At 44.1% G+C, this 12,500-nt stretch overlaps 1 protein-coding gene across 1 annotated transcript in view; it reads left to right on the top strand.

Annotated features, from left to right (window-relative positions):
* LOC110510730 (protein kinase C beta type) overlaps window positions 1–12,500 on the top strand; it is a 110,206-nt gene that overhangs the window by 14,995 nt on the left and 82,711 nt on the right. Inside the window, exon 3 of the mRNA XM_036948670.1 lies at window positions 10,821–10,900. Coding sequence (XP_036804565.1) covers window positions 10,821–10,900 — 80 coding nt within the window. The remainder of the gene's footprint in view (window positions 1–10,820; window positions 10,901–12,500) is intronic.

Genomic DNA, 12,500 nt, shown 5'->3' with positions numbered 1-12,500 from the left:
GTAGGTTACTGTAACAGTCTATAGAGAGAGGGTCTGACTGGTAGGTTACTGTAACAGTCTATAGAGAGAGGGTCTGACTGGTAGGTTACTGTGACAGTCTATAGAGAGAGACTGGTAGGTTACTATAACAGTCTATAGAGAGAGAGGGTCTGACTGGTAGGTTACTGTAACAGTCTATAGAGAGAGACTGGTAGGTTACTATAACAGTCTATAGAGAGAGGGTCTGACTGGTAGGTTACTGTAACAGTCTATAGAGAGAGACTGGTAGGTTACTATAACAGTCTATAGAGAGAGACTGGTAGGTTACTGTAACAGTCTATAGAGAGAGACTGGTAGGTTACTGTAACAGTCTATAGAGAGAGACTGGTAGGTTACTGTAACAGTCTATAGAGAGAGACTGGTAGGTTACTGTAACAGTCTATAGAGAGAGACTGGTAGGTTACTGTAACAGTCGATAGAGAGAGACTGGTAGGTTACTGTAACAGTCTATAGAGAGAGGGTCTGACTGGTAGGTTACTGTAACAGTCTATAGAGAGAGGGTCTGACTGGTAGGTTACCATAACAGTCTATAGAGAGAGACTGGTAGGTTACTATAACAGTCTATAGAGAGAGGGTCTGACTGGTAGGTTACTGTAACAGTCTATAGAGAGAGACTGGTAGGTTACTATAACAGTCTATAGAGAGAGACTGGTAGGTTACTGTAACAGTCTATAGAGAGAGACTGGTAGGTTACTATAACAGTCTATAGAGAGAGACTGGTAGGTTACTGTAACAGTCTATAGAGAGAGACTGGTAGGTTACTGTAACAGTCTATAGAGAGAGACTGGTAGGTTACTGTAACAGTCTATAGAGAGAGACTGGTAGGTTACTGTAACAGTCTATAGAGAGAGACTGGTAGGTTACTGTAACAGTCTATAGAGAGAGACTGGTAGGTTACTATAACAGTCTATAGAGAGAGACTGGTAGGTTACTGTAACAGTCTATAGAGAGAGACTGGTAGGTTACTGTAACAGTCGATAGAGAGAGACTGGTAGGTTACTGTAACAGTCTATAGAGAGAGACTGGTAGGTTACTATAACAGTCTATAGAGAGAGACTGGTAGGTTACTATAACAGTCTATAGAGAGAGACTGGTAGGTTACTGTAACAGTCTATAGAGAGAGACTGGTAGGTTACTATAACAGTCTATAGAGAGAGACTGGTAGGTTACTGTAACAGTCTATAGAGAGAGACTGGTAGGTTACTATAACAGTCTATAGAGAGAGACTGGTAGGTTACTATAACAGTCTATAGAGAGAGACTGGTAGGTTACTATAACAGTCTATAGAGAGAGACTGGTAGGTTACTATAACAGTCTATAGAGAGAGACTGGTAGGTTACTATAACAGTCTATAGAGAGACTGGTAGGTTACTGTAACAGTCTATAGAGAGAGGGTCTGACTGGTAGGTTACTGTAACAGTCTAGAGAGAGACTGGTAGGTTACTATAACAGTCTATAGAGAGACTGGTAGGTTACTATAACAGTCTATAGAGAGAGACTGGTAGGTTACTGTAACAGTCTATAGAGAGAGACTGGTAGGTTACTGTAACAGTCTATAGAGAGAGACTGGTAGGTTACTGTAACAGTCTATAGAGAGAGACTGGTAGGTTACTGTAACAGTCTATAGAGAGAGACTGGTAGGTTACTGTAACAGTCTATAGAGAGAGACTGGTAGGTTACTATAACAGTCTATAGAGAGAGACTGGTAGGTTACTGTAACAGTCTATAGAGAGAGGGGGGTTCTGTCCTTGGTCTTTTTGGCCTTTACATTTACAATACCTGTTCTACAGGAAGGTTGAGGCTTGCTCTGGTGTATACTTCCTCTCCCTGTCAGTCCCGCTCTCTCTCTCCCTCCCTCCGTCTCCCTTTCACCCCCACCCCCTCTCCCCTCCCCTCTCTTATGAGTTATGGTAACAGGGAATCTCTTGGGAGCAAGCCATGACTGGCAGAGGGTTAGGTGTGTGTGTGTTTTAGTTCATTCTCTGACTGTGTTTTTGTCCAATTATACATACACTGTATAACTCTCTGTCTCTCTCTCTCTGTCTCTCTCTCTGTCTCCCCTCTCTGTCTCTCTCTCTGTCCCTCTCTCCCTCTCTCTCTGTCTCTCTTTGTCTCTCTCTCTGTCTCTCTCTCTGTCTCCCCTCTCTGTCTCTCTCTCTGTCCCTCTCTCCCTCTCTCTCTGTCTCTCTTTGTCTCTCTCTCTGTCTCTCTCTCTCTGTCTCTCTCTCTGTCTCTCTCTCTGTCTCTCTCTCTGTCTCCCCTCTCTGTCTCTCTCTCTTTCCCCCTCTCTGTCTCTCTCTCTCTCTCTGTCACCCCTTCTCTCTCCATCTCTGTCTCCCTCTCTGTCTCCCCCTCTCTCTCTCTCTGTCTCCCCTCTCTGTCTCTCTCTCTGTCTCTCTGTCTCTCTCTCTGTCTCTCTGTCTCTCTGTCTCTCTCTCTCTCTCTCTCTCTCTGTCTCTCTCTCTCTCTCTCTGTCTCTCTCTCTGTCTCTCTCTCTGTCTCTCTCTCTCTGTCTCTCTCTCTGTCTCTCTCTCTGTCCCTCTCTCTGTCTCGCTCTCTGTCTCGCTCTCTGTCTCGCTCTCTGTCTCCCTCTTTGTCTCTCTCTGTCTCTCTGTCTCGCTCTCTGTCTCTCTCTGTCTCTTCTGATAGGACACATGTAGTAATGGAAGGGCGGTCTCCGTGGTAACATGATGTCTGTGGGACGCAGTATTATGGGATGGTGTGTGTCACGCTGTGTTTTTGTGGGACCTGTCACCGTTATCACAGTGGTGGGGTGTTTAGGTCTGCGTTGAGGTGGTGAGAGAGGAGTAGTGTGGTGAAGGGTTTGCATTCTGTACAGGAAGTGGCCCTCCACACCTCTTACTGAAGAGAAGAGAGAGAAGAACACATGAACAATAAATAGTACATTCAGAAAGTATTTTAGACCCCACATTCTGTTCCAAATGATTGATCTGATTTGTTAAACCTCCTGCTTTGGGCTGGATGTGTGAATGTGTAGATGCTACATGCAGAATCTATGAGTAGAACTACTGTGTTCTCTCAGTGTGTCACCAAAATCTCTAGTTTGGAAAGCAACAGTTTATTTAAGATATACCATAGATCTAGCTACTAACATATTACCTCTTCCAGACTAGCTACTAACATATAATCTCTCCTCCCAGACTAGCTACCCTAGACCTAGCTACTAACATATGACCTCTCCTCCCAGACTAGCTACCATATATCTAGCTACCATAGACCTAGCTACTAACATATGACCTCTCCTCCCAGACTAGCTACCATAAATCTAGCTACCATAGATCTAGCTACTAACATATTACCTCTCCTTCCAGACTAGCTACCATAGATCTAGCTACCTTAGCTCTAGCTACCATAGATCTAACTACCATAGATCTAGCTACTAACATATTACCTCTCCATTCAGACTAGCTACCATAGATCTAGCTACCATAGATCTAGCTACTAACATATGACCTCTCCTTCCAGACTAGCTACCATAGATCTAGCTACCATAGATCTAGCTACCATAGATCTAGCTACTAACATATGACCTCTCCTTCCAGACTAGCTACCATAGATCTAGCTACCATAGATCTAGCTACTAACATATGACCTCTCCTTCCAGACTAGCTACCATAGATCTAGCTACCATAGATCTAGCTACCATAGATCTAGCTCCCATTGATCTAGCTACTAACATATGACCTCTCCTTCCAGACTAGCTACCATAGCTCTAGCTACCATAGATCTAGCTATTAACATATTACCTCTCCTTCCAGACTAGCTACCATAGATCTAGCTACCATAGATCTAGCTACCATAGACCTAGCTACTAACATATGACCTCTCCTTTCAGACTAAATAAGTTGGACAAGAGAAAGAGAATTCTCTCTCTCTCTCTTCCTCCATCCTCCTCTGTCTTTCTTCTATAATTTGGGCCTGTTTTCTAGTTCCTGTTTGGGGCGTTGACACCAACGCTATTTGCAGCTGTCCGTCAGGGACAGCAGGCGGGGCTTGGTATCTGCAGTGGTTCTATTGGTTGCTGCAGCTGTCCGTCAGGGACAGCAGGCAGGGCTTGGTCTCTGCAGTGGTTCTATTGGTTGCTGCAGCTGTCCGTCAGGGACAGCAGGCGGGGCTTGGTATCTGCAGTGGTTCTATTGGTTGCTGCAGCTGTCCGTCAGGGACAGCAGGCGGGGCTTGGTATCTGCAGTGGTTCTATTGGTTGCTGCAGCTGTCCGTCAGGGACAGCAGGCGGGGCTTGGTCTCTGCAGTGGTTCTATTGGTTGCTGCAGCTGTCCGTCAGGGACAGCAGGCGGGGCTTGGTATCTGCAGTGGTTCTATTGGTTGCTGCAGCTGTCCGTCAGGGACAGCAGGCGGGGCTTGGTATCTGCAGTGGTTCTATTGGTTGCTGCAGCTGTCCGTCAGGGACAGCAGGCGGGGCTTGGTCTCTGCAGTGGTTCTATTGGTTGCTGCAGCTGTCCGTCAGGGACAGCAGGCGGGGCTTGGTCTCTGCAGTGGTTCTATTGGTTGCTGCAGCTGTCCGTCAGGGACAGCAGGCGGGGCTTGGTCTCTGCAGTGGTTCTATTGGATGCTGCAGCTGTCCGTCAGGGACAGCAGGCGGGGCTTGGTATCTGCAGTGGTTCTATTGGTTGCTGCAGCTGTCCCTCAGGGACAGCAGGCGGGGCTTGGTCTCTGCAGTGGTTCTATTGGTTGCTGCAGCTGTCCGCCAGGGACAGCAGGCGGGGCTTGGTATCTGCAGTGGTTCTATTGGTTGCTGCAGCTGTCCGTCAGGGACAGCAGGCGGGGCTTGGTATCTGCAGTGGTTCTTCCTCTTTAACCCCTCGTGTGTCGGCCCTGTTCTGCCGGTTGCTAAGCAACAGAGGACCCTTTAACCAGACACTAGGTCTGTCTCACTACTTAGGAATGGTGTGTGTGTGTGTGTGTGTGTAGAGGTGTGTGTGTGTGTAGAGGTGTGTGTGTGTGTGTATGTGCATTACTATGTGTGTGTGTGTGTGTGTGTGTGCATTACTATGTGTGTATGCATTACTATGTGTGTGTGTGTGTGTGTGTGTGCATTACTATGTGTGTGTGTGTCTGTGTGTGTGTGTGTGTGTGTGTGTGCATTACTATGTGTGTCTGTGTGTGTGTGCATTACTATGTGTGTATGCATTACTATGTGTGTGTGTGTGTGTGCATTACTATGTGTGTGTGTGTGTGTGTGTGTGTGTGTGTGCATTACTATGTGTGTGTGTGTGTGTGCATTACTATGTGTGTGTGCATTACTATGTGTGTGTGTGTGTGTGTGTGTGCATTACTATGTGTGTGCATTACTATGTGTGTGTGTGGTGAGTTAATCAGCAGTGATTTTTGTCAACCAAACCCCCAAAATGCTATTCTTCTTTTTCTCTCTCTCTCTCTCTTTCTGTCTTTCTGAAAGAGATGAAAATACAGACGATTCCTCCGCCCCCTCACACTGCCTCAATCCCAGCTGTGCCTCCCACACACACACACACACACACACACACACACACACACACACACACACACACACAGTAATGCACATACACTGCACCATAGGGGAGAGAGAGAGAGAAAGTTATCTATTTCTCTCCTCCAGGGGAAGCGCTCTCTCTTTCTCCCCCATCTTTATTTTCTCTTTCTTCCTTTCTTTCTTTCTTTCTTTCTTCCTCTCTCTCTCCCTCTCTCTCTCTCTCTCTTCCTCTCTCTCTCTCTCTCTCCCCCTCTCTCTCTCTCTCTCTCTCTCTCTCTCCGTCTCTCTCTCTCTCTCTCTCTCTCTCTCTTCTCTCTCTCTCTCTTTCTCCCACATCTTTCTCTTCTCTCTTTCTCCCACATCTTTCTCTTCTCTCTTTCTCCCACATCTTTCTCTTCTCTCTTTCTCCCACATCTTTCTCTTCTCTCTTTCTCCCACATCTTTCTCTTCTCTCTTTCTCCCACATCTTTCTCTTCTCTCTTTCTTTTTCTCCTTTCTTTCTCTCTTTCTCTCCGTCTCTCTCAGGAGAATCACCACACCGCTAGTCCTCACTGTCACAGTGTCGTTGTTGACAGTGTCACACAGAAGGGGTGTGTGGGTAATACAGGGCATTCAGAAAATACTTTTTCCACATTTATGTTACATTTACCTTCTAAAATTAATTTAAAAAAAAACATTTCCTCATCAATCTACACACAATACCCCATAATGACAAAGCAAAAATAGTTTTTTTTTTTAAAGTTTGCAAATGTATTAAAAATGTAAAACAGAAATACCTTATTTACATAAGTATTCCACCTCTTTCCTATGAGACTTGAAATGGATCTCAGGTGCGTCCTGTTTCCATTGATCATCCTTGAGATGTTTCTACAACTTAATTGGAGACCTCCTGTGGTATATTAAATTGATTGGACATGATTTGGAAAGGCACACACCTGTCTATATAAGGTCCCATTGTTGACAGTGCATGTCAGAGCAAAAACTAAGCCATTAGGTCGAAGGAATTGTCTGTAGAGCTCCGAGACAGGATTGTGTCGAGGCACAGATCTGGGGAAGGGTACCAAAACATTTCTGCAGCATTGAAGGTCCCCAAGAACACTGTGGTCTCCATTATTCTTAAATAAAATAAGTTTGGAACCACCAAGACTCTTCCTAGAGCTGGCCGCCCAGCCAAACTGAGCAATCAGGGGAGAAGGGCCTTGGTCAGGGAGGTGGCCAAGAACCCGATGGTCACTCTGACAGAGCTCCAGAGTTCCTCTGTGGAGATGGGAGAACCTTCCAGAAGGACAACAATCTCTGCAGCACTCCACCAATCAGGCCTTTCTGGTAGAGTGGCCAGACGGAAGCTCCTCCTCAGTAAAAGACACATGACAGCCTGCTTGGCACCTTAAGGACTGTCCGACCATGAGAAACCAGATTCTCTGGTCTGATGAAACCAAGATTGAACACTGTGGCCTGAATGCCAAGCGTCACAGCTGATGGAAACTTGGCACCATCCCTACGGTGAAGCATGGTGGTGGTACCATCCCTACGGTGAAGCATGGTGGTGGCGGCATCATGCTGTGAGGATATTTTTCAGCAGAAGGGACTGGGAGACTAGTCAGGATCAAGGGAACGATGAACAGAGCAAAGTACAGAGAGGTCCTTGATGAAAACCTGCTCCAGAGCTCTCATGATCTCAGACTGGGGTGACGGTTCAACTCCCAACAGGTCAACGACCTTAAGCACACAGCCAAGACAACGCAGGAGTGGCTTTGGGACAAGTCTCTGAATGTCCTTGAGTGGCCCAGCCAGAGCCCGGACTTGAACCCGATCGAACATCTCTGGAGACCTGAAAATAGCTGTGCAGCAACGCTCCCCATCCAACCTGACAGAGCTTGAGAGGATCTGCAGAGAAGAATGGGAGAAACTCCCCAAATACAGGTGTGCCAAGCTTGTAGCGTCATACCCAAGAAGACTGAGTAAAGGGTCTGAATATTTATGCATACACATTTGCTAGAAACCTATTTTTGTTTTGTCATTATAGGGTATTGTGATGTCATTATGGGGTATTGTGATGTCATTATGGGGTATTGTGATGTCATTATGGGGTATTGTGATGTCATTATGGGGTAATATGTGTAGATTGATGATGCGGGAAAAAAAATATATTTTAATCCATTGTAGAATAAGGCTGTAAAGTAACAACGTGGAAAAAGGCAATGTATCTACAGTAGGATGTTCATTATAGAGACCTATAGAAGAGACTGTATATACAGTTGGATGTTCATTATAGAGACCTATAGAAGAGACTATCTACAGTAGGATGTTCATTATAGAGACCTATAGAAGAGACTGTATATACAGTTGGATGTTCATTATAGAGACCTTTAGAAGAGACTGTATCTACAGTAGGATGTTCATTATAGAGACCTATAGAAGAGACTGTATCTACAGTAGGATGTTCATTATATAGGACTATAGAAGAGACTGTATATATAGTAGGATGTTCATTATATAGGACCATAGAAGAGACTGTATCTACAGTAGGATGTTCATTATAGAGACCTATAGAAGAGACTGTATCTACAGTAGGATGTTCATTATAGAGACCTATAGAAGAGACTGTATCTACAGTAGGATGTTCATTATATAGGACTATAGAAGAGACTGTATCTACAGTAGGATGTTCATTATAGAGACCTATAGAAGAGACTGTATCTACAGTAGGATGTTCATTATAGAGACCTATAGAAGAGACTGTATCTACAGTAGGATGTTCATTACATAGGACTGTAGAAGAGACTGTATCTACAGTAGGATGTTCATTATAGAGACCTATAGAAGAGACTGTATCTACAGTAGGATGTTCGTTATAGAGACCTATAGAAGAGACTGTATATACAGTAGGATGTTCATTATAGAGACCTATAGAAGAGACTGTATCTACAGTAGGATGTTCATTATATAGGCCTATAGAAGAGACTGTATCTACAGTAGGATGTTCATTATAGAGACCTGTAGAAGAGACTGTATATACAGTAGGATGTTCATTATAGAGACCTATAGAAGAGACTGTATCTACAGTAGGGTGTTCATTATATAGACCTATAGAAGAGACTGTATCTAAAGTAGGATGTTCATTATAGAGGACTGTAGGATAGACTATCTACAGTAGGATGTTCATTATAGAGACCTATAGAAGAGACTGTATCTACAGTAGGATGTTCATTATAGAGACCTATAGAGACCTATAGAATAGACTGTATCTACAGTAGGATGTTCATTATAGAGACCTATAGAAGAGACTGTATCTACAGTAGGATGTTCATTATATAGGACTGTAGGATAGACTATCTACAGTAGGATGTTCATTATAGAGACCTATAGAAGAGACTGTATCTACAGTAGGATGTTCATTATATAGGACTGTAGGATAGACTATCTACAGTAGGATGTTCATTATAGAGACCTATAGAAGAGACTGTATCTACAGTAGGATGTTCATTATATAGGACTATAGAAGAGACTGTATCTACAGTAGGATGTTCATTATAGAAACCTATAGAAGAGACTGTATCTACAGTAGGATGTTTGTTATATAGGACTATAGAAGAGACTGTATCTACAGTAGGATGTTCATTATAGAGACCTATAGAAGAGACTGTATCTACAGTAGGATGTTCGTTATATAGGACTATAGAAGAGACTGTATCTACAGTTGGATGTTCATTATAGAGACCTATAGAAGAGACTGTATCTACAGTAGGATGTTCATTATAGAGACCTATAGAAGAGACTGTATCTACAGTAGGATGTTTGTTATATAGACCTATAGAAGAGACTGTATCTACAGTAGGGTGTTCATTATAGAGACCTATAGAAGAGACTGTATATACAGTTGGATGTTCATTATAGAGACCTATAGAGACCTATAGAAGAGACTGTATCTACAGTAGGATGTTCATTATAGAGACCTATAGAAGAGACTGTATCTACAGTAGGATGTTCATTGTGTAGGACTATAGAAGAGACTGTATCTACAGTAGGATGTTCATTATAGAGACCTATATAAGAGACTGTATCTACAGTAGGATGTTCATTATATAGGACTATAGAAGAGACTGTATCTACAGTAGGATGTTCATTATAGAGACCTATAGAAGAGACTGTATCTACAGTAGGATGTTCATTATATAGGACTGTAGAAGAGACTGTATCTACAGTAGGATGTTCGTTATAGAGACCTATAGAAGACACTGTATAAACGCTAGAAGGTATGTGATGAAGGATGAATGGAGAATCCAGGAAGAAGGTTACACCTGGTCCATGTTAGAGGAGGAGGAGGGAGAGGAAGAGGAGGAGGAGGACTGAACGTCAGTTTAGTTGAGTAGAATAACATTATGTTGATCTAAAGGATGACACACACACACACACGCACCCTGCAGGCCCTGTTGGGCTCTCTCCGTGCCGCTAGGAACCATGGGTAGGCCCCACCAGTTGCCAGGAGCTTCCTGCATAGTTAATGAGTCTGAATAATAAATAATGTCAACCTGTCTGACCTCACACACACACACACACACACACACACACACACACACACACACACACACACACACACACACACACACACACACACACACACACACACACACACACACACACACACACACACACACACACACACACACACACACACACACACACACACACACACACACACACACACACACACACACACACACACCTCTGTGATACCTTGTTGTGATGTATAACTGTGTTTAGGTGATGTGATCCTCAGTCTTTGGTTACCGTAGTAATGTGAAATATTATAGAATGTTTGTCCTAACTCTCTCTCTCTGTCTCTCTCTCTGTCTCTCTCTGTCTCTCTCTGTCTGTCTCTCTCTCTGTCTCTCTCTCTGTCTCTCTCTGTCTCTCTCTGTCTCTGTCTGTCTCTCTCTCTGTCTCTCTGTCTCTCTTTCTCTCTCTCTCTCTGTCTCTCTCTGTCTCTCTGTCTGTCTCTCTCTCTGTCTCTCTCTCGCTGTCTGTCTGTCTCTCTCTATCTGTCTGTCTCTCTGTCTGTCTTTGTCTCGTCTGACTCTCTCTCTCTCTCTCTCTCTCTCTCTCTCTCTCTCTCTCTCTCTCTCTCTCTCTCTCTCTCTCTCTCTCTCTCTCTCTCTCTCTCTCTCTCTCTCTCTCTCTCTCTCTCTCTCTCTCTCTCTCTCTCTCTCTCTCTCTCTCTCTCTCTCTCTCTCTCTCTCTCTCTCTCTCTCTCTCTCTCTCTCTCTCCCTCCCCCTCCCTCCCCCCCAGTGTGTTGTTTCGTGGTCCATAAACGCTGTCATGAGTTCGTCACCTTCTCCTGTCCGGGGGCCGACAAGAATGCATCAGACGTAAGTACTACCTCTCTCCTTCTCTCTGTGTGTCTGTCATCCTGTTCAACTCGTAATGGTGATTCATCACTGATATCAACTCATATCCTTCCTCCCTCTCTCTCTCCATATCTCCCTTCCTCCCCCTCTCTCTCCATATCTCCCTTCCTCCCTCTCTCTCTCTCCATATCTCCCTTCCTCCCTCTCTCTCTCCATATCTCCCTGTCTGGACTGTTCGTATCACAGTAACTTCTTTAACCCCAGATGTCAGTCAGTCTCTCCATTGCGCCCCCCCTCTCTCCGGTACAGAGTCAATGTTGAGGCTATATACAGTGGGGCAAAAAAGTATTTCGTCAGACACCAATTGTGCAAGTTCTCCCACTTAAAAAGATGAGAGAGGCCTGTAATTTTCATCATAGGTACACTTCAACTATGACAGACAAAATGAGAAAAAAATCACATTGTAGGATTTTTTATGAATTTATTTGCAAATTATGGTGGAAAATAAGTATTTGGTCACCTACAAACAAGCAAGATTCTTCTTCTTTAAGAGGCTCCTCTGTCCTCCACTCGTTACCTGTATTAATGGCACCTGTTTGAACTTGTTATCAGTATAAAAGACACCTGTACACAACCTCAAACAGTCACACTCCAAACTCCACTATGGCCAAGACCAAAGAGCTGTCAAAGGACACCAGAAACGAAATTGTAGACCTGCACCAGACTGGGAAGACTGAATCTGCAATAGGTAAGCAGCTTGGTTTGAAGAAATCAACTGTGGGAGCAATTATTGGGAAATGGAAGACATACAAGACCACTGATAATCTCCCTCCATCTGGGGTTTCACGCAAGATCTCACCCCGTGGGGTCAAAATTATCACAAGAACGGTGAGCAAAAATCCCAGAACCACACGGGGGAACCTAGTGAATGACCTGCAGAGAGCTGGGACCAAAGTAACAAAGCCTACCATCAGTAACACACTACGCCGCCAGGGACTCAAATCCTGCAGTGCCAGACATGTCCCCCTGCTTAAGCCAGTACATGTCCAGGCCCGTCTGAAGTTTGTTAGAGAGCATTTGGATGATCCAGAAGAAGATTGGGAGAATGTCATATGGTCAGATGAAACCAAAATATAACTTTTTGGTAAAAACTAAACTCGTCGTGTTTGGAGGACAAAGAATGCTGAGTTGCATCCAAAGAACACCATACCTACTGTGAAGCATGGGGGTGGAAACATCATGCTTTGGGGCTGTTTTTCTGCAAAGGGACCAGGACGACTGATCCGTGTAAAGGAAAGAATGAATGGGGCCATGAATCGTGAGATTTTGAGTGAAAACCTCCTTCCATCAGCAAGGGCATTGAAGATGAAACATGGCTGGGTCTTTCAGCATGACATGTCATTGCCAACGAAGGGTATATAACAAAGTATTGAGATAAACTTTTGTTATTGACCAAATACTTATTTTCCACCATAATTTGCAAATACATTCATAAAAAATCCTACAATGTGATTTTTTGGAGAAAAAAAATCTCATTTTGTCTGTCATAGTTGAAGTGTACCTATGATGAAAGTTACAGGCCTCTCTCATCTTTTTAAGTGGGAGAACTTGGTGGCTGACT

The sequence above is a fragment of the Oncorhynchus mykiss genome, chromosome 17 (assembly GCF_013265735.2).
Source record: "Oncorhynchus mykiss isolate Arlee chromosome 17, USDA_OmykA_1.1, whole genome shotgun sequence".
In the NCBI taxonomy this organism is placed as follows: domain Eukaryota; kingdom Metazoa; phylum Chordata; class Actinopteri; order Salmoniformes; family Salmonidae; genus Oncorhynchus; species Oncorhynchus mykiss.
The sequence above is the reverse complement of the archived record's forward strand: the minus strand, read 5'-3'. Positions and strand labels throughout refer to the sequence as shown.